Source organism: Rhinatrema bivittatum, chromosome 5 (genome assembly GCF_901001135.1).
Source record: "Rhinatrema bivittatum chromosome 5, aRhiBiv1.1, whole genome shotgun sequence".
Classification (NCBI taxonomy): domain Eukaryota; kingdom Metazoa; phylum Chordata; class Amphibia; order Gymnophiona; family Rhinatrematidae; genus Rhinatrema; species Rhinatrema bivittatum.
Genome location: NC_042619.1, coordinates 5,230,678 through 5,253,809, shown reverse-complemented (window position 1 = coordinate 5,253,809; position 23,132 = coordinate 5,230,678). Strand labels below are relative to the sequence as shown.

Here is a 23,132-nt window from a genome sequence, read left to right as displayed (position 1 = left end):
GAAATTTTCTCTTTTTAGGTACTTGTTCAAGGCTCTAAGTTCTAGGATGGGATGGGAATCAGGAAGTAGTTGGAATAAAATCCCTACCCTCTTTCGTTTGGTGGAACAGGTTCAACTGCATTGGTCAGTAAGAGGAAAACAAACTCCTTCTGAAGCACATCCTGATGAGGAGGCTTCCCACAAGTAGAATCCAGAGGCCAAAAATGTAATTTGTCTCTTCTTCATATTATACTGAGGAACTATGAGTGTGAAGGTATTCTGGCCAATAGTTTACAAAAACCTAGACTGTCTTTGACTGAAAGGGCCTCTGGCCCAGATACTAGAATTCACACTATGCTCCCTGGTTGTGACTGGGGTGCTGGCTGTGGCTTGGACCCCTCTGCGGCCTCAGATGTTGCATACTGGACCACAGAGGGTGGAAGATAATGCCTCCTCAATTGGAACAAGTGTCATCTCGGCCCTCCACACAGGAATCTCCTGGCAGAGAAGAGTGGACTGGAGAGGCTGTGAAGAGCTGCAAAAGCACTGCACAATGTTTCCTGGACCTCAGGTCAGAACAGGCGAGCCTGTGAATAAGAACATGCCATACTGGGTCAGACCAAGGGTCCATCAAGCCCAGCATCCTGTTTCCAACATTGGCCAATCCAGGCCATAAGAACCTGGCAAGTACCCAAAAACTAAGTCTATTCCATGTAACCATTGCTAATGGCAGTGGCTATTCTCTAAGTGAACTTAATAGCAGGTAATGGACTTCTACTCCAAGAACATATCCAATCCTTTTTTAAACACAGCTATACTAACTGCACTAACCACATCCTCTGGCAACAAATTCCAGAGTTTAATTGTGCGTTGAGTGAAAAAGAACTTTCTCCGATTAGTTTTAAATGTGCCCCATGCTAACTTCATGGAGTGCCCCCTAGTCTTTCTACTATCCGAAAGAGTAAATAACCGATTCACATCTACCCGTTCTAGACCTCTCATGATTTTAAACACCTCTATTAAATTCCCCACACAGCCATCTCTTCTCCAAGCTGAAAAGTCCTAACCTCTTTAGTCTTTCCTCATAGGGGAGTTGTTCCATTCCCCTTATCATTTTGGTTGCCCTTCTCTGTACCTTCTCCATCGCAATTATATCTTTTTTGAGATGCGGCGACCAGAATTGTACACAGTATTCACGGTAGGGTCTCACCATGGAGTGACACAGAAGCATTATGACATTTTCCGTTTTGTTCACCATTTCCTTTCTAATAATTCCCAACATTCAGTTTGCTTTTTTGACTGCTGCAGCACACTGAGCCGACGATTTCAATGTGTTATCCACTATGACGCCAAGATCTCTTTCTTGGGTAGTAGCACCTAATTTGGAACCTAACATTTTGTAATTATAGCATGGGTTGTTTTTCCCTATATGCATAACCTTGCACTTATCCACATTAAATTTCATCTGCCATTTGGATGCCCAATTTTGCAGTCTCATACGGTCCTTCTGCAATTTATCACAATCCGCTTGTGTTTTAACTACTCTGAATAATTTTGTATCATCCACAAATTTGATAACCTCACTCGTCTTATTCCTTTCCAGATCATTTATATATATATATTGAAAAGCACCGGTCCCAATACAGATCCCTGAGGCACTCCACTGTCCACTCCCTTCCACTGAGAAAATTGCCCATTTAATCCTACTCTCTGTTTCCTGTCTTTTAGCCAGTTTGCAATCCACGAAAGGACACCGCCACCTATCCCATGACTTTTTACTTTTCCTAGAAGCCTCTCATGAGGAACTTTGTCAAACGCCTTCTGAAAATCCAAGTATACTATATCTACTGGTTCACCTTTATCCACATGTTTATTAACTCCTTCAAAAAAGTGAAGCAGATTTGTGAGGCAAGACTTGCCTTGGGTAAAGCCATGCTGACTTTGTTCCATTAAACCATGTCTTTCTATATGTTCTGTGATTTTGATGTTTAGAACACTTCCCACTATTTTTCCTGGCACTGAAGTCAGGCTAACCGGTCTGTAGTTTCCCGGATCACCCATGGAGCCCTTTTTAAATATTGGGGTTACATTAGCTATCCTCCAGTCTTCAGGTACAATGGATGATTTTAATGATAGGCTAGAAATTTATACTAATAGGCTGAAATTTCATTTTTTAGTTCCTTCAGAACTCTGGGGTGTATACCATCCGGTCCAGGTGATTTACTACTCTTCAGTTTGTCAATCAGGTCTACCACATCTTCTAGGTTCAACGTGATTTTATTCAGTCCATCTGAATTATTACCCATGAAAACCTTGTCCATTGTGGGTACCTCCCCAACATCCTCTTCAGAAAACACCGAAACAAAGAAATCATTTAATCTTTCCGCGATGGCCTTATCTTCTCTAAGTGCCCCTTTAACCCCTCGATCATCTAATGGTCCAACTGACTCCCTCACAGGCTTTCTGCTTTGGATATATATAAAAAAGTTTTTACTGTGAGTTTTTGCCTCTACGGCCAACTTCTTTTCAAATTTTCTCTTAGCCTGTCTTATCAAACTCTTACATTTAACTTGCCAACGCTTATTCATTATCCTATTTTCTTCTGTAGGATCCTTTTTCCAATTTTTGAATGAAGATCTTTTGGCTAAAATAGCTTCTTTCACCTGCCCTTTTAACCATGCCGGTAATCATTTTGCCTTCTTTCCACCTTTTATTATGTGTGGAATAGATCTGGACTGTGCTTAGAGGATGGTATTTTTTAACAATGACCACGCCTCTTGGACATTTTTTACTTTTGTAGCTGCTCCTTTCAGTTTTTTTCTAACAATGTTTCTCATTTTATCAAAGTTTCCCTTTTGAAAGTTTAGCACGAGAGCCGTGGATTTGCTTACTGTCCCAATTCCAGACATTAATTCAAATTTGCTCATATTATGATCACTATTGCCAAGCGGCTCCACCATTACCGCTCTCACCAAATCCTGTGCTCCACTGAGAATTAGATCTAAAATTGTTCCCTCTCTTGTTGGTTCCTGAACCAATTGCTCCATAAAGCTATCATTTATTCCATCCAGGAACGTTATCTCTCTAGCTTGACCCGATGATACATTTACCCAGTCTATATTGGGGTAATTGAAGTCTCTCATTATTACTGCACTACCAATTTGGTTAACTTCCCTAATTTCTCTTAGCATTTCAGTGTCCGTCTCACCATCTTGACCAGGTGGATGGTAGTATACTCCTATCACTATAGTCTTCCCTGACACACAAGGGTGCCAATTTTCATGGCAGAGACTCTCCATGCCATTTCAAAAAAAATCAAAGCTCAACCTGATTATGTGTTTTTCACATTCTATTCCCTTTTCCACCAGTGACTGAAGGTATAGCACAGGCAGCAGCAGTGCAAGCTTCTCTCTCTCATATACACACTGCCCCAGCTTAGAACAGGAACAGCACAGGCAGCAGCAGTGCAAGCTTCCCTCGCACACACACATGGTGCCTCACCCACAGAGCAGCAGTACAAGCTTCTGTCAGTCTCACATGCATACACACTGCCCCAGCATAGAACAGGAACAGCACAGGCAGCAGCAGTGCAAGCTTCCCTGGAACCCACACCCTGCCCCAACACAGACAGATCTAGCAGTAGCTTCCCCTCACACTGATCTGCCAATGTGCCTTAAACCTGCTGTTGAAGGACCCCCCCCCCCCCCCCACTCTGGCAGCAAGAGGAGTTCAGTTTGCTCGCTCATTCAGTTCTTGCTCTCTCTGCTTAGATTGCTGGAAGGGGTATCAAGTGTTCTTTCACATTCTGCTGTTTTATGATTTCTTCTGAGGCCTTCATGTTTTTTTGTTTTGTTTTAATTTTAAGACCATCTGTAAAAAGATCTGACCCCCTCCCCCAGTTTGTTAGACTGAAGAAAAGGATAGTAGAAGTTTTATGTGGCACAGAGTGAAGACGTTTCTCCCTCTCCTTAAGCACAGGAGGCAGCGGGCTGTGCTGGGATCTGCACTCTCAGGTGAGTAAGGCGCAGCCTGTTCAGTGCCCAGGTAAGCAGGAAGAAGTGAGAGGCAAGCCAGAGATCAGCTGGAGTCTGTGGCACTGCACCAGGGACCAAGCCGTCATATTCTGTGCTTCTGTTTGCCTTTGTCTGGTAAATGAAAAGGTTTGCTACGGACAGGTTGCTCCCCTTGTACCGAGTGGCACAAAAAGTCCTGGTTCAGGCTCTGAGGCGCACACAGAGTCCCTGCCTTGTTTGCTGCCTGGTGTCAGAGGAAGGAACTTGAGCAGTAGGTAGTGATCCTCTCTCGCCTGCTGGGCTGGACATTAAGTGGCCTTGTTTGCTGCCTGGTGTCAGAGGAAGGAACTTGAGCAGTAGGTAGTGATCCTCTCTCGCCTGCTGGACATTAAGTGGCCTTGTTTGCTGCCTGGTGGCAGAGGAAGGAATTTGAGCAGTAGGTAGTGATCCTCTCTCGCCTGCTGGGCTGGACATTAAGTGGCCTTGTTTGCTGCCTGGTGGCAGAGGAAGGAACTTGAGCAGTAGGTAGTGATCCTCTCTCGCCTGCTGGGCTGGACATTAAGTGGCCTTGTTTGCTGCCTGGTGGCAGAGGAAGGAATTTGAGCAGTAGGTTGTGATCCTCTCTCGCCTGCTGGGCTGGACATTAAGTGGCCTTGTGGTTAGCACCATGGGCCCAATGTAATAAGACAGGAGAAACAAACGTGCATGCATCTTCTTAACATGCTGGCTAAAAGCAAAAGTTAACTGCCGATGCAGTAAGCTAATAGTATGCAAGGGAATTAGTCACGGTTGTTATGTTAAAAATGTGTGCAGAAATACGAATAGTGCACATTATGTAGATTTTGTCAGCTTTTCTCTGTACAACCTATGAACACAAATTTTATGCATTTACTTTTTCAGGGCATAATTTGTGCCCCTAACTCATGTTTTGTGTGCCTAACTTTTAGGGGCAGAAATCATGCTTATGCTCTGATGAGTGGGCCTGAACAGAAAACCGACATAGAGAAGGAAATCCCCAGAATCCTCTGCTTTTCTTTAGCCTGCCTGAGCATGACTTTCTGAGAATGACTTGCAGAATTTCCCTGGATATCTATAAAGGCAGACAAGCTGGCACCAGAAAGGTGAGGCCTATTCATAGGGTCACAAAGAAGAAACCAAGGGCTGGAGCTTCAGGCACTCTTCTCAGGAGTTTTTATCAACACAGCCACAGATGTGTTAATTATCTTGACCAGTAAGATTTTAACGGAACAAAGGACTATCTGGAGAGTGAGGGCAAATGGGCCACGCTTGGGGGGAAGTGATCAGGGCAGTTCAGAGATAGTCACATCATGCTGTTGACATGACAACCTATGTAAATGATTCTTTGGGCAGTCACGCAAGTCTAGAAGCTTCCACAATATTGTGTGTTATCTATAAAAGAAGGATCACTTCCTGTATACGAGGAGATGCTGGTGGACAGGTTATCAGAGGCATGGCATCAGCATCTCCCGAGAATACTTACATTGTTCAATGAAAGATTATGTTTTTCACTCAAAATCCAAGTGTTCTTGTCTCCCTGGCCATAAGCGTCATAAAAAATGGCACGGCTCCTAAACAGTTTGATGCGGGCAAAATACAAAGCCATGTTTTGTGCCCCTAAGTCATGTTTCTTAAAGATAAACCTTGGTCTGTTCTCTTTGAGTCTCAGCTTACTGCTGTTGCACTCTCCAGTACTGACATCAAGCCTATGCACCTCTCTGTATGGGGGAGTAATAGCTGATGCCTTCAATCACATGGGATTTGCATGGAGGACTGTATTTTACTCAGGTTTGTGCACAAAACTGCTTGCTAAATCAGAATTAAAGTTCTATGCATGAAAATGTGCGCAGAATCACATGCCAGCATGTGCAGACAGCCTTGCTAATACAGCACACAGCCGCTAGAGGGTGTAATATATCCACCAAATATGGATATGACTCACCAAAACTTCAGATATGCATCGTCTACTCTCCACCAGGAGCACTTGAGAAAAACTGCTCACCTCTAATTGAATTTCTAATAAATAACATCTCCCTCAACAAACCCATCATCTTACTTGGCGACTTCAATATACACTTCAACTTACCCTCCCAATCTAAAACCTGCCAAAATCTTAAACAAATAATCCAACTCACAAAGCAGGCCACACAATTGACCTCATCTTTATCAATACTGAAATTTGGAAATCTTTCTCTACTCACACCAAAGAAATACCTTGGTCTGACCATCACCTAATCCAAGCTGAACTACTCGCCAACCTCAACCTAAAAACGCCTCAAAGCACCCCAAAAGTAATATCTTACCGTCCACCATTTAACACAGATCTCCTACAAAAAACTCTTCAATCAGAACTAATAAACATCAACCTATCTATCGCCGATAATGCTATCTTATCATGGCTAAATTCACAAAAAAAGTAGCAGACAATATTAATCCCACCATTACAAAATATAAACAACAGTCCAAACACAACAACCAATGGTACAATGAAAATATCAGAACTGCCAAACGTCTACTCAGAAAAAAAGAAAGAGAATGGCGGAAAAACAAAAACCCTACCACACTAAATAACTATCGGAACAACCTTACTCAATACAAAAATATCATCAACAATGCAAAAAAGAATTTTTTCTCCAATAAACTCTCCAAATTTCATCATAACCCCAGAATGCTATTCACAATAGTTCAAAAACTTACCAAAACCACCCAAGATTCTACATGCACCAAACATGGAAGTGATGACTTTGCGGACTTCTTCAACAACAAAATAGCTCATCTCATCCAATCCAACATAACCAACAACAACCAGAACATCAAACTCAACAGCATGATAACTTCATCCTGGTCAAACTTTGACATCTCCTCCACTCTTGAAATTAGAACTATAATAAACAAAATGAACCCAGCCAACAATCCATTGGACACCATCCCAATAACCTCCCTCAAAACAATCGAACCAACCATTTCTAAAACCATCACCAAAATCGTCAATTTATCATTGACTGAAGGCTACTACCCCAAATGCCTCAAATCTGCTATCATCAAACCAATCCTCAAAAAGAACAACCTAGATCCAGAAATCCTCACCAACTACCGCCCTATATCAAACCTTTCATTCCTGGCCAAAACCATTGAAAAAGTTGTACACACTCAACTAGATGATTATCTCGAGACAAACAACATCCTACATCCATCCCAATATGGATTTAGAAAAAACCTAAATACAGAATCTCTCCTCATCTCCCTAAATGACATTATCATCAGAGGCTTTGACAAAGGTGAAAAATACCTACTCATACTCCTTGACCTATCAGCCGTTTTTGACACAGTAAACCACAATATACTGTTAGAACGACTGTCAAACATTGGCCTTTCCGGTACTACATTACAATGGTTCTCGTCCTACCTCTCTGATCGTTCATACCAAGTAGTGATCAACAACACCCCATCAAAAATGATTGACCTCAAAACTGGAGTTCCACAAGGTTCAGCCTTATCCGCTACCCTCTTCAACATTTACCTCCTACCCATCTGCCAACTACTAAAAGATCATGGAATCTCACATTTCCTCTAAGCTGATGACATTCAGCTTCTAATTCCCATTCAAAACTCAATTGAAGACGCATACAAAAAAACATCAGATTTACTTATCTCAATCAAGCACTTACTAAACTCCCTGAAACTCATAATCAACTTCGACAAAACTGAAATCATACTCATGGATAAAAAACCCAATCCAACTCTGCCACCCCTGACAATCCTAGATAAACAAATGACAACGATAATCCCTACCACCCATACCAGAAACCTTGGAGTTACCATCGATGCTGAACTCTCTTTCAAACCCCACATTGTAAATAAAATGAAAGAAGGATACCATAAGCTACTAACCCTAAGACACATAAAGCCATTTCTCAACCCTTCTGACTTCAGAACCGTCCTCCAACTGCTTATTTTCTCCACCTTCGATTACTGCAACTCATTACTTATTGGAATCCCTTCATCATCCCTCAAACCACTCCAAATACTGCAGAACTCAGCTGCCAGAATCCTTACCGGAAAAAAAAGAAACGAACACATTACACCCATTTTAACCTCTCTTCACTGGCTTCCTATTTCTGCACGAATTACCTACAAATCTATGACCATCATTCATAAAATCTTAAATGATGATCTTCATGGACTAAAAGGCTTAAACATAACCCCCCAAAACCCACAAAGAAACCTACGCTCCAACAACACAGGATTCCTAAACATCCCCACCTTAAGAGACGCTCATCTTTCAACTAAGCGAGAAAGAGCATTTTCCATTGCTTCCCCCAAAACTTGGAACACCCTACCCATAGAACTGAGGACCCAGCACATCCAAAAAACATTTAAAAAAGACCTAAACTCATTTTTATTCCACAAACTCTATTCTAACTATATGACACCTGATCAACCCAGCACTCAACAGAACTTGCAAGCATAATCCTCCTCCTTCATGCTCTCCTGATGTACCCTCCTTTTCTACCCCTCCCTGCTCACTCCCTTGATCCGTTAAGTTCTTTGAAAATGTTCTCTGCAATATTCTGTTATTCAACGACTAAGAAAATATGTTGATTGTTCACAAAACCCTACTGTTCCCAACTACTATGTTAACTCCATTTGATTGTAAGATAATTGCAGATTTGTAAACAGTTATGATGGCTCTACCGAATAACGGTATATAAAACCCTACAAATAAATAAATAAATAAATCCATACAGCAACATCATGTGCCCACATCTGCTCTCCAGGCAATGTGTGCAGAATCACATGCCGACATGTGCAGACAGCCTTGCGCACCTTTATTACATTGGAGCCGATGTGATGCTCAGTGCTGGTGCTCTGGCTCCTGCTAATACAGCACACAGCCGCTAGAGGGTGTAATATATCCATACAGCAACATCATGTGCCCACATCTGCTCTCCAGGCAATGAGCTGGTACGCTGAAGGAAATGCTGGGGTCTGTATTGGGAGTCACCACCCAGGACGAGGATCTTGGAGGCCTTGAGAGAGTACGTTCAAATCCTCTGCTTAGTGTGCACTGATGCTCATGAGAGCAAACAGAAAGATAGAGATTATTAGGAAAGGAATGGAGAATAAAGCAGAGAATATCCTAATGCCTCTGTATCACTCCATGGTGCGACCTCATCCTGAGTACTGGGTGCAGTTCTGGTCACCACATCTCAAGAAAGATACAGCAGAATTAGAAAAGGTACAGAGAAGGGCGACCAAGATGGTAAAGGGGATGGAACAATTCCCCTATGAGGAAAGACTAAAGAGGTTAGGACTCTTCAAGCTTGGAGAAAATATTGAGTTCAATTTTTTCATTAAAAATAAATAGCGTATCAGCATAGGAAAATATAAGACAGATCAAAAGAAGAAAACATGGGAGTGCTGCATTTCAAGGAATCAAACAGTCCAAAGATAATCGCTTATTGGCTACCAGACTTCCTATATTTTACATTTTCACATGCAACACTCTCAGATCTGTACATTGGTTCATGAGGCTACGATCTTTCCAATTGCTAATAAGAACCGCCATGCTGGGTCAGAACAAGGTCCATGGAGCCGAGTATCCTGTGTCCAACAGTGACCAATCTAGGTCACAAGAACCTGGCAGATCCCATCAAGTGGTCCCCTCACTCCCGGGGATAGCAAGAGCTTTCTTTCTTTCAAAGCCCGCTGTGCTGCTCACCTTGACCACGTCCTCTGGCCACAATTTCCACAGAATGACAAACTCCTTTCTAGGATTTGTTTTAAACCTGGAGTGTCCCCTTGTTTTAGGATTATCTGAAAGGGTAAATAACCTTTATTTACTCGTTCCAGCCCACTCACGATTGTATAAACCTCTATCCTGTCCCCTCTCAGCCGTCTCTCTTCCAGGCTGAAGAGCCCTCGCCTGCGAAGCCCTCTTATCACAGGAGAGACGTTCCCTCCCCTTTATCATTTCTGTCGCTCTCCTCTGCACCTTTTCTAGTTCTGCTAGGTCTTTCTTGAGATGCGGTGACCAGAACTGCACCCAGTACTCACGGCTGGATTCAGAAGCAATATGATAGTATCTGTTTTACTCTCCATTCCTTTTCATATTGTTTCTATAATTCTATTTGCATTTTTGATCACCACCGCACACTGAGCTGAGGATTTCAATGTACTGTCCACAAGGACTCCAAGGTCCTTCTCCTGGGCAGAGACTCCCAACACAGAACCCAGCATCGGATTACGTTTCCCTGTGTTCAACACTTTGCACTTTTCCACATTAAATTCAGTCTCCAGTCACACAAGGACCCTCTGCGGTTCCTCACAATCTGCTGCCATTTTACTAAGTTTGAAAAATTTTGTGTCATCGGCAACTTTGATCACCTCGCCCGTTGTTTCCTTTTGCAGATCATTTATGAATTTGTTAAACAGCAGAGGTCCCAGTGCCGATCCCTGTGATACGTCCCTAATGACCTTTCTCTATGTGGAAAACTGACCATTTGGTCCTACCCTCTCTTTAATCTGTTACCAATCCACCACAGAATACTGATTTCTAATGCAATAGCAATTAAAATATTCAATAATTTACAATGATTTGAGTCAAGATGGTATGGAAAAAGCAAGACCTAAGTATGACAATGTGATACAAGATAGGGGTGCGGGGGTGCCCGCTCTCAGGCTTTGCTTAGTTGCCGCCTGGTAGGCCGCGGCACCGTTTACGCACTTTTCTGCAGCGAAACAGTGTCTGATGTCAGTGTGCACTCGGGTGGGTGCTCAGGTGGAAGCTTAGGGGCGCTCGGGTGAGCCATCAGATGGGTGCCTACCTGAATCACATATTGGGTGCCTACATTTTGGGCATCCGTTGTAAGCAGTTATTGCGAGCACAGCTGGTCACACAGTCACCCCGGCAAGTCGCCATGACTCCAAAAGCTCCTCCGAAGATGGTTTCGGACATCAGATTGACGCGCAGAGCTCAGAGACCAGCAGGGGGATGGAATCCCTAAAATTAACTCCCCTTTTTCTTTACTACTCTTTACCTGAGCTCAGCCCATCCTGGCCGAGTACAGAGTTGATCTCCAGCTGTGGGGAAAGAGGGCAAAGGCCTTCACGGCCGCACTTGGCTCCTGTACCCACTATCTTCTCAGCTAAGTCCATGCTGGAAAACCAGCTACCGGACCGAGGCACTCGTCTGAAGAAGGGATCCACAGATATTACCTCAGGAAAACTCGAATGAGGGAGGGACCGTAAGGTATCACCACAGGAGAGCAAGGCAAATTCATTTCCTTCTTCTTTGCTCCTTCCACAAATTTGTTTTTTTAAGTAATCCCCAATAGGGAGATGACGTCCACCATCTGCTGGAGACGGAGAATACTGGTGAGCTGATGTCAGTGCAGGGGTATGTATATATATACCCTGACATCAGCTTTGCTCTGCCTCCATCTGCTGGTAGATTTGCATAACCCACTGGTCATGGATCCACCTATCTGAATACTACGAAACAGCACCACACATTTTCCAAGATGTCCAATTAGCCTTATAAATCAAAAGGCTGGCTGAAATGGAGCCCTGTATAGAGGAGATCCAATACTTATTCCAGGGGACTGATTGTGCTGCAATTTGCAACTCATTTTCCCAAAATTTCTCCATGAAAAAGTCCAATTGTCTCTTATTTTTCTACAGCAACCATGCCTCATGCCCCAAGGAACAGACTAAGGCAGAAAGTTAGATGCTGCGGATCAACGAGCTGCTGATGCAGGTTTACTACCCTGTGAATGATGCAATGCATCAGTGGTATCCACCAAAATCTCTGGGAGATTGGAACACTAAATTGGGATGCCAGGAAATAATAAGAGAGCATCTTTCTATTTTCAGGGATCTGTCCCATACACCAATAACGTTTGACTGCCACAATGGCCCATAATCACTTCCTTATTTATCAGAAGTGCAGGATTATACTGGAAAGAAGCATTAAACACTTATCAAGCTCCCCTAAAGCCTGGTGAGTAGGAAAAACAGCAGGAATAACCTTCAAGCACGTAGGTAACATCAAAGCTGGTAAGAGATCAATGCATGCTTCAAAGACAACCATTTAGGAATACAAACACTTTTTCTTCATACATAAACCATCTAATGCCATATCTTAATAGGAAAGCCCTATGACTGTTATACAATCTGAGAAGCCTGGGAACCCCACCCCCATACGAGGGGCCTTCCATTCATAAAAACATACTGCGCTGCCTAGCAATTTCCTTATACGATAGCTTAGAGAAGAGGGCACTGAGAGGGGACTTATAGAGGTTTATAAAATCTTGAGTGGGATGGAACAGGTAATTTATCCTTTAAACAGTAGTAGGACTAGAGGACACCCCATGAAGCTAGAAGGTGGCACATTTAAAACAAACTGAAGAAAGTATTTTTTTTCCCTAAATGCATAATCAGGCTGTGGAATTTATTGCTGAAGGCCATGGTCAAGGCATCTAGCACAGTAGGATTTAAAAGGGGTTTGGACCAGCTCTTGGAAAAAATGTCCATAAACAATTTTTAGCAACACTTATCCCTGGGAGTGAGCCATAAGAAAATGGATCCACTCTTTGGGATCCTGCTGGGTACTTATGATCTGAATTGGACAGGACTTTGGCTCTGACCCAACAAGGCACATCTTATATTCCTAAATGTGGGAGGAAAGCAGGACACACAATAAGGATCAAGCAGGAGGCTTGGGAATGAACAAAGAGAAGCTGATTGAGGGAGGTTACCTGTGAAAGGCTGCGAGGGAGGCTGTCCAGGTGTTCGCAGAGGACTCATGAGGATCTGGGACAAGGTGTCCGACTTTGGTAGCCCACGGCTGTTCTCCCCTGTTGGTGACTCATGCTCCGGATGGCTCGCAAACCTCTCATAAGCCTCCTCCTCCTCTCTGGACAAGGCAGGGTCCTGCTGCACAGACGCGTCTTCCTCTCCTGCCTGCCCATTCATCTCGTCCTCAATCTCTCGCAATTCCTCAGTGAACTTCTCAATGTTGATTGCTGCTCCATTGACCTCGGCTGGCGCCTTCTCCAAAAGTTCATCAATCAGGCTGTCCACGGACTTTGGCAGCTGACTGATCAGGGAAGCATTTTCCGCACTAGCTGACAGGCATGCTCCGTTCTCTGTAACTGCTGGTGGTCTCTCTGTGGCGTCGTCCTCTTGGACAGGTATTGACCCTGAGCCGTCACTCATTCCATCCCTCCTAGGCAGTTGCTCCAGTTCGCCCTGGTTCTGCACCTCGGTGGGGGAAGCCGTCTCTTTCCTGTGGCATGGCTCTTCATCTGTGTCCCTTTTTACTTTTTTTACTGCCAAGTCTCCATCGGCCCTGCTAGGTTCAGTCCTGTCTGGGTTTTGTTGGAGAGCAGTGTCAAGGTCATGTGATCCATTTAGTAAAGGGCTGGAATCCGTCCTATCCACTGCAGAATCTGGATTGTTCCTCAGGTTCCCCTCACTCTCCCCTGCTGGCACCCTTTGCTCTATTACCACTTCCTCCTGCAGGCTCCTTTTTTTGTTTCGAGGGGTGATGCTGCTGCTGGTGTTCTTGTTAAACCGATTTCCTTGCCTGTCCCTGCTTTCCGTGCTCTGGCCGGGGGGTCCAGAGTGACAGCAGGAAGTTGAGAAGCCTTTGCGATCTGCACCGAAGTAATCGGTGTTGAGGGTGAGAGAATTCTCATCCGGCGGCAGGAGGCCTGAGTTGCCTGGCTTAGGCTCCTCTCCATCATAGGGCGCAGACCAGGCCTGGGATGCCTGCACACATTGGTCTATTCCAGCCCTGGCCTCCTGCAGGTAATCCAGGTAATTAGATTCCAGTTCAGACACTTCCTCCCACCTGAGGGCTGTGTGTCGAGGGCTTCCCGTTGGGGTATCTGGCGCCATGAACCCTGGGGAGCGGGGTGTGGGGATGCTCTCAGAGCCGACGCTCTGCTGACGCAGGAAGAAGGAGATGCGGGAGGGGGTGGATGGCTTTGGCACGGTTGTGACAGATGAGGTGTCGATGCTTGGGCTTCCATGACCTGAATGTAAGGCAAAAAACAGAAGATGAACATGACTGACACAGAGATTTGTTTCATTCCCTGCATCCTTAACAGCACCAGACTGTACCTGCTAGCTCTCTGCACCCTGTGCCACCTCCACCCCAGCAACCTGCAAGAATGACTCTGGTCACGGGAGCACGGCCGTTTAGCATTATTTCTGAAACAGCTGATTGAGGTCAAGCACTGTAATAAGTTATATGGCATTCAGGCCACTCACCTTCCAGATTATGTCATGGTATCCTCGTGTACTAATTATAATGGTTATAGCACTACTGAACATACACAGCGCTGTGCAAAGGTGATAAGGATTCAGGTAAAACAAAATCCCTGCCACAAAGAGCTTACAATCTACGTGGGTACTGAGGCAACTAGAGAGAACGTAATTTGCCCTAGATCATGGGATTTGAACTCTGGTTCTCACCCATTGCTCTTGGCCTTTGCCATTTTCACAGCATTTTAATGTTCAAAATGTTTTTTGAAATAAAGCAAATATGAACAAAAAACATCCAGTGTACATTGTTCCTTTGCACACCAAACACTGCTGCATAAATCAATTATTTTACAATTCTATCCCTTCATAAAGAAAGATCCAAGCAACATCATATTAATATAAAAACACTGCACCCATCCTCCCTCCCACCTATCTCTACTCTTATCCCAAAAACAGTCAAAGACAAAACGTTCAAAGAAAATATCTAGGGGAGGAAACAACAAAATATTATAATCACATCCAGAGTTTCCAAAAACTCTTACACAAAGGCTTATTTAAATTCTATCCAAGAGAAAACTATTAGTAACATGAAACAACGTTATGGAAAATTAATCACATCACGCCTAGCTCTTGGAGCAAGCATGTTTGCTCACCGTAAACAGTGCTTTCCATAGTTAGCAGGATGAATTAATCAATATATGTGGGTAATGTCACCTGGTGGCAGTGAATGGACTTGTTTCTCCTAGCTTCTAGAGCTTTAGTTCTACTGGGCATGTGCGGGAGTTCCTGTGCGGGTACTGCCTCAAGAGCTTCCTCAGTCCATATCATAGTAGATGTAGATAGGTAATCAACTTTCCAGGGAGGTAGGGGGATATTCCATGGCTAATTCATTCTGTTATTTATGGAAAATACTATTTACGGTGAGGCACAACCCCTCCATTATCTCCCCTCTGAAAGGAGAGATTATGGAGGAGGCTATGGAAACAGAGTGACCTGGAGTAGTGCAAAGGGGAAGAGACAAGAGCCTGCACCCAGGTACAGGAAAAGCTGTTAGTGGGAGGCTGTGGCGGAGCTGAACCTAAACGAGGAAGGAGCAGGAAAACATTCCTGTATGGTCAAGCTCTACCACAGGAGGGAAGTGATAAAACCTGCTCAGGTTGAGAGCGAGGTAAAAGAAACTGTTTCTTTCCTTGTTTAAGAGGACTGTGATTAAATATGGGGCTTTTTTTTGTTTGTTTGTTTGCAAACCCTGGTGCTAAGGAGTGCTCCAATTAAAAAAAAAAAGGTTTTTTAGTCCCCGACGGCACTTGAAGGAGGAGCAGCCTAGCCCAGTTGGCAAAGACGCTAGGAAAAGGAGAGCTCCTTACTTTTACTCTCTCTCTTCAGTGTGATTTGAGGCCTGAACAGAGCCCCGGAGACCTGCAGAGTGGAAGAGGCTTTGGAAGACCTATCCGTGTTCTGCCGGAGAAGGTGTGCCAGGCTGCCGTGGAAATGGAGCAGGAGGTGGATCTGAAGAATATGAGGATTTACTAACCCAGGACCCCAAGGATGAATTGGGGCTGTTCTGGTTGCCTCAAGAGGAAAAACAAAAACCTCTGGGCCTCCAGCTCCGAGTGACCTGACTGCTGCAGCCTTGTTACAAGGTACTGGCGATGCGTTCACCCCAAGGTATGAGGTAGGGCTGCAGCAGTGCTGGAGAAGAGCCACTGGATTAGATAAAATATTAGAGAAATAGATCTCACAAGACCTGCAATCTGGTCGAGTGACTGATGTGTCCCCTGACCTGGGGGAGGCGGTGGAACATCCTCTTCAGGTGCAAGGATAGGTTCCTACACTGCAATAAGAGATTTGTTGTTTTTTGGAGGCAAGCAATGGTAAGAGAGCTGGACTTTCTAATGGAACATAGAGTAAGGATTTCTTTAAATTCTGAGATGTACACATCAGTTGCATTGGAGTAATAGGCGGTGTGCTATTACTGGCTCATCTGGTATGCTTGTTACACGCTTCCTGCATGCTTGCTGCACACTTCCTATGCACTAATGTCATGCTTCTTGCATGCTACCTAAGTGCTACTAGCACAGTTCCCGTGCACACATCGGCACTCTTCCCTTCCAGCCTAAATGCTTCTCGTGCATCATTGCATCAAGTGTTTTGAGACCTTCGACACTTTTGAGTGCTTCGATGTATTCGTCGGCAAACCATGCGATATGTGTTTTGGTGCACTGCACATTAACGGTGCCGATGCTGACTTAGTTCCTTTTATGCCAGCTCTGGTTTGGTGCAGGGCGAATATATTATTTATTATTTATTTATTTATTTATTTACTTACTTTTATATACCGGTGTTCGATTTTACATATCACATATTTACATATTACTTGCTTTGATGTGGTCTGATGGGGAATCCTTGAGGAGATCATGCTCAACTCAAGTCCCTCTGAGGAAGATGATGCTGCACTGCAGGAGGAGGATCTATTGTTGCTTCTGAGACACTTACGTGGTTCTTCAATGCTTTGGAGCATTGAACACACGGGACATCTGTGCACAGACATAAAAGTTTGCCTGTGCATGGTCCAGAGAAAAGCAAGGAGGACAGTCAGTATGGGAATCACCGCACCATGGATGCAGTTCTGGAATCCATCCACTGTGGGCTTCTTCCCATTGGTCATGTTGAGGAAGCAAAAGGGTTTTTTTTTGTTTTCTTTCTGTAGCACTAAATAGTGCTGTCGTGGTTGCTGCAGTGCAGCAAGGCAACTAAAAGTAGAAAAAGTGAATAATGAAAAAGATAGGAAACAGAGAGTAGGATTAAATGGTCAATTTTCTCAGTGGAAAAGGGTAAACAGTGGAGTGCCTCAGGGATCTGTATTGGGACCCTTACTTTTCAATATATTTATAAATGATCTGGAAAGGAATACGTCGAGTGAGGTTATCAAATTTGCAGATGATACAAAATTATTCAGAGTAGTTAAATCACAAGCAGACTGTGATACATTACAGGAGGATCTTGCAAGACTGGAAGATTGGGCATCCAAATGGCAGATGAAATTTAATGTGGACAAGTGCAAGGTGATGCATATAGGGAAAAATAAGCCTTGCTGTAGTCATACGATGTTAGGTTCCATATTAGGAACTACCACCCAGGAAAAAGATCTAGGCGTCATAGTGGATAATACTTTAAAATCGTCAGCTCAGTGTGCTGCAGCATTCAAAAAAGCAAACAGAATGTTAGGAATTATTAGGAAGGGAATGGTTAATAAAATGGAAAATGTCATAATGCCTCTATATCGCTCCATGGTGAGACCGCACCTTGAATACTGTGTACAATTCTGGTTGCCGCATCTAAAAAAAGATATAATTGCGATGGAGAAGATACAGAGAAGGGCTACCAAAATGATAAGGGGGATGTAACAGCTCCCCTATGAGGAAAGGCTGAAGAGGTTAGGACTGTTCAGCTTGGAGAAGAGACGGCTGAGGGGGGATATGATAGAGGTCTTTAAGATCATGAGAGGTCTTGAACGAGTAGATGTGACTCGGTTATTTTCACTTTCACATAATAGAAGGACTAGGGGGCACTCCATGAAGTTAGCAAGTAGCACATTTAAGACTAATCAGAAAAAATTCTTTTTCACTCAACGCACAATAAAGCTCTGGAATTTGTTGCCAGAGGATGTGGTTAGTGCAGTTAGTGTAGCTGGGTTCAAAAAAGGTTTGGATAAGTTCTTGGAGGAGAAGTCCATTAATGGCTATTAATCAATTTTACTTAGGGAATAGCCACTGTTATTAATTGCATCAGTAGCATGGGATCTTCTTAGTGTTTGGGTAATTGCCAGGTTCTTGTGGCCTGGTTTTTGGCCTCTGTTGGAAACAGGATGCTGGGCTTGATGGACCCTTGGTCTGACCCAGCATGGCAATTTCTTATGTTCTTAATGTCTCCCTGTCTTTACTGCATTTCTGGCATTTAACTGTTTCTGAAATATTGGCTCGGAATGCTTGGGCAGGTGCTATATAAGCTCTTCTAAACAATTTGTACTGTGTGCCTTTTAAATTCGCATTACACACCAAACCTGGAAGGTTTTTGAAGGTCCGAGTCATGAAAGATTCAATAAAATTAAGCTGAATGTCTCTTTTGCATTTATCAAAGAATTAAATTCAGTATCTGAACCAAGTCCAGAAAGAGATATATGCATTTTGGAAATTGATATCCTTTCTTGTGTGTCAATATGGAAAAAAGGAAAATTAGTTTCTTACCTGATAATTTTCGTTCCTGTAGTACCAAGGATCAGTCCAGGACACCTGGGTTGTGACTCCGCACCAGTAGATGGAGACAGACTAAAACTTGTGGGCGGAGCATATATGCCCCTGTGCCAGTCATAGCCCCTCAGTCATACGTAATGTCAAAGTAGACAAAAGCCAAAAGGCAACCATAGCTAACCATACAACTTGGTAGGGAAAAGAAAACCAACACTCCTACAGGAACCAGACTCCCCAACCGGAAGAGCGAATGGATCAGCGTACTGAAAAACACAATAATGAGCGGACTCTCCGTTACTATAACGCAACACTGCGGGCGGGATCCTGGACTGATCCTTGGTACTACAGGAACGAAAATTATCAGGTAAGAAACTAATTTTCCTTTCCCTGTACGTACCAGGATCAGTCCAGGACACCTGGGATGTACCAGAGCTAACTTACCGAGGGTGGGAAGCAGAGAGTCCCGCTCGGAGTACCCTCTCTCCAAAAACCCCCAGCTTCAGTAGCCTGAACATCCAACCGGTAATGTTTAATGAAGGTATGCAACGACTTCCAGGTAGCCGCCCTGCAAATCTCTTGAGGCGACACCTGAGAAGATGCCGCCCAAGACGCAGCGTGAGACCGTGTCGAATGAGCCCGAAGACCCACCGGCGGCGATTTTCCGCGCAGAATGTACGCAGAACCAATGGCTTCCTTGAGCCAACGGGCAATTGTCGTGCGGGACGCCGCAGCACCTTTCTTTGGACCCGAAGTTAACACAAACAGAAGATCCGTCACCCGAACAGAAGATCCGTCACCCGAAACGGATTAGTAACCTCCAGATAGCGAAGCAGGGACCTCCGCACATCTAGTTTTCTCAAGTCTTTTGTTTTCGGGTCCGAAGACTCCGCAACCGAGAAAGCGGGAAGTTCAATTGACTGATTCAAATGGAACGACGACACGACCTTAGGAAGGAAGGAGGGAACCGTCCGCAAGGAGACCCCCGAATCGGAGATGCGCAAGAAGGTCTCCCTACAGGACAACGCCTGTAATTCTGAAAACACGACGGGCCGATGCAATCGCCACTAGGAATACGGTCTTCAAGGTGAGATCCTTGAGCGTAGAACGTTTCAGGGGCTCAAAACGGCACTGAGCATAAGGCTGAGAGTACCCAGTTGAGGTTCCAAGACGGGCAAGGGGGCCGCAACGGAGGACGGAGGTGCTTAGCCCCCCTAAGAAAGCGGGAGATATCCGGGTGGAGAGCCAGAGAGATCCCCCGGACCTTACCACGCAAACAGCCAAGCGCCGCCACTTGAACCCGAAGGGAATTACACGCTAACCTTCGGCGAGCCCCGCCTGGAGAAAAGCCAGAATATCGGGAATAGAAGCGGAAGTGGGGTCTAGGCCCCACTCCATGCACCATTCCTCAAAAACTACCCAGACCCGAACATAAGCTAGGGACGTAGACTGTTTTCTGGATCTCAGCAACGTAGCAACGACCGCATCCGAGTAGCCTTTTCTCTTCAACCGATACCTCTCAAAAACCATGCTGCGAGACAGAAGTGAGCCGCATCCTCCAAACAGACGGGGCCCTGACGAAGGAACCCCGGGAATCCCTGTAGACGAAGGGGTGCGGCCACTGACAGCTGGACCAGGTCCGCAAACCACGGACGGCGTGGCCACTCCGGCGCCACCATGATCACATTGGATGGATGCAATTCTATGCGCCGTAGGATCTTTCCGATCATGGGCCACGGTGGGAACACATACAGAAGCACATCCACCGGCCAGGGAAGCACCAACGCGTCGACTCCTTCTGCTCCCCTATCGCGACGTCGACTGTAAAATCGCGGAGCCTTCGCGTCGTGCCAGGTGGCCATCAGATCCATGTGGGGCGTTCCCCAAGTCCGGCGAATGAAGAGAAACGCCTCGGCCGCCAACTCCCACTCTCCGGGATCCAAGCGGTGACGACTGAGAAAATCCGCCTGGACGTTGTCGATTCCCACTATGTGGGAAGCCAGGAGATGGCTGAGATGCTGTTCTGCCCAGAGCATCAAGAGCCGCGTCTCCTCCGCCACTAGAGGACTTCTTGTCCCTCCCTGGCGATTGATGTAAGCCACGGTGGTAGCGTTGTCCGACAATACCCGGACCGCCTGTCCGTGCACGAGGGGTAGAAAAGCTTGCAGCGCCAGACGGACCGCTCTGGTCTCCAGCCGGTTGATAGACCACCGGGTCTGCGACTCTGACCACAGACCCTGAACCGACTTCCAGCTCAGGCTGGATCGCGCCTGCCCCTCGAGAGGTAGAGATAGATAGAAATCCTCGGAAACCGGTTTCCAGCGGGAAAGCAATGAGGACTGCAGCGGCCATAGATGAGCGAACGCCCAAGGGACTAACGCCAGCGTGGATGCCATAGACCCCAGAACCGTCAGGTAATCGCAGACTCGTGGCCGGTGTAGCGACAAAAGACATAGCGCCTGAGACTGCAGTGTGCATATCCGGTCCTGCGAGAGAATCACACTGCCTCGCTTCGTGTCGAACAGGGCTCCAAGATATTCCAAGGACTGAGAGGGTTCGAGATAACTCTTGTTGAAGTTGACCACCCAGCCCAGGGACTGCAAGAGCTGTAACACCCTGGCCACCGCCTGCCGACACAGACTCTGAGACTTCGCCCGGCTCAGCCAATCGTCGAGGTAAGGGTGAACCAGCAGGCCTTCCCGCCGCAACTGCGCCGCCACGACCACCATCACTTTCGTGAATGTCCGAGGCGCTGTCGCCAGGCCGAACGGAAGCGCCCGGAACTGGAAGTGCCTGCCCAGAATGCCAAACCTCAGAAACCGCTGAAACGCTGGTTGAATTCCCACATGAAGGTATGCTTCTGTGAGATCTAGGGACGCCAGGAATTCGCCGGGACGCACTGACGCGATCACTGACCGAATGGTCTCCATTTGAAGTGAGGGACTCGAAGGCATCTGTTGACTCCTTTCAGATCCAGAATTGGGCGGAAAGTGCCGTCTTTCTTGGGGACTAAGAAGTAAATGGAGTACCGGCCCTTGCCGTACTGAGCGGCCGGAACCGGCGAGATGGCTCCCAGTCTTTCTAGTCTTTGGATGGTATCTAGCACCGCCGCCTTCTTCTTGGGATCCTTGCAGGGTGAGACCAGGAATTTGTCCGTTGGGATGCGAGCAAAATCTAACTCGTAGCCATGTTTTATCACGTCGAGTACCCATTGATCCGATGTCACGCTGACCCATTCCTCGAGGAATAAGGATAGACGCGCCCCCACGTTTGGAACAGCGTGCCGAGGACACGACGAGGGATGGGCCGGCCGAACTTCATTGCGAAGGCTTGGACCCCGCACCCGACGGGGCCCCTCCTTGCCGGCCAAAACGTTTGCCCCGAAAGGACTGCTGCCACTGGGTGTTCCGAGAGGAAGACGGCCTATACGAGGGTCCAGAGGATCTTTGCGGCCTAGACTTCCTGGGCCCCCTGAACCGGGCTCTGCCTGAAAAGGAAGATCTCGACCGGGTCCTATCCTCCGGCAGCTTAAACGCTCGGTTCTCCCCCAGGGAAACCATCAAATCGTCCAACTCCTTGCCGAACCGCAATGTCCCCTTAAAAGGCAAAGCCCCCGAGGTGAGCCTTGTAAGAGCCATCCGCTGTCCAATTGCACAGCCAAAGGAGACGACGTGCCGACACCGCTGCCACCATGGGCCTAGCTGAGGTGCGCAAAAGATCATGGAATGCATCCGCGCCATAGGCAATGGCCGCCTCCAATCTGTCAGCTTGGGAAGCCTCCTCTGAAGAGAGACCCGCATTCGCCTGCAGGACTTGAGCCCAGCGCAGACTAGCACGCATAGCAAAATTTGTGCAACTGGCGGCACGCACCCCTAGGGCAGAAACCTCAAAATTCTTTTGAGTTGAACCTCCAACTTACGGTCTTGAATATCCCGGAGGGCTGTCGCTCCCGTGACCGGGATGGTAGACCTCTTCGTGACAGCTGACACTGCCGAATCCACCCTTTGGGAGTCGGAGGAGCTCTAGCGCATCCTCCGGCAAAGGGTAAGTTTGTCCAGGGCCTTGCTGACCTTCAGACCTAACTCCGGAGTATCTCATTCCTTGAAGAGGATATCCGTGGACGAAAAAATGAAAAACGACCGCCGGCCCTGTGAACCCAATCAGAACAGGATCCATATTTGCCTCCTGGCGGACCACCACCGGAGGAGCCTCAATCCCCAGATCCTGGAGAAAGGCCGGAATGAGTGGCGACAGTTCCTCTCTGCGGAACAGACGCACCACCTTGGGGTCATCCCCGTCGACGGCCTGCGCTCCTTTACCTGTACTGGGCGGCGCCGAGCCATCTGCTGCTGCCGTCCCGGCCCCAGGCAGGGGCTCTTCGGAGGCCTCTGTGTCCGCCCCGGAGGTATCTTCGGAATCCGAGTTCTGCGGCACCCCTCGGGGAAGCCGTTTGCCCCAGGCCGCGCTCTGGGTGGTCTTCGCCACCCTCCTTGCCATCTTCTTCTGCGGCGGGGACCGGTGGACCCTTGAACGCGAGGCGTCCCCCCGTCTGCGCTTGCTGCGCTTATAACGGAGACCTTTGCGCAGCAAAAGCGCCAAATCT

At 46.3% G+C, this 23,132-nt stretch overlaps 1 protein-coding gene across 2 annotated transcripts in view; it reads right to left on the bottom strand.

Annotated features, from left to right (window-relative positions):
* The window catches only part of FAM160A2 (family with sequence similarity 160 member A2), a 211,879-nt gene that overhangs the window by 31,017 nt on the left and 157,730 nt on the right, over positions 1-23,132 (bottom strand). For both annotated transcript variants that reach the window (XM_029601916.1, XM_029601917.1), the window contains exon 10: positions 12,770-14,050. In XM_029601916.1, the coding sequence (XP_029457776.1) occupies positions 12,770-14,050 (1,281 nt within the window). The remainder of the gene's footprint in view (positions 1-12,769; positions 14,051-23,132) is intronic.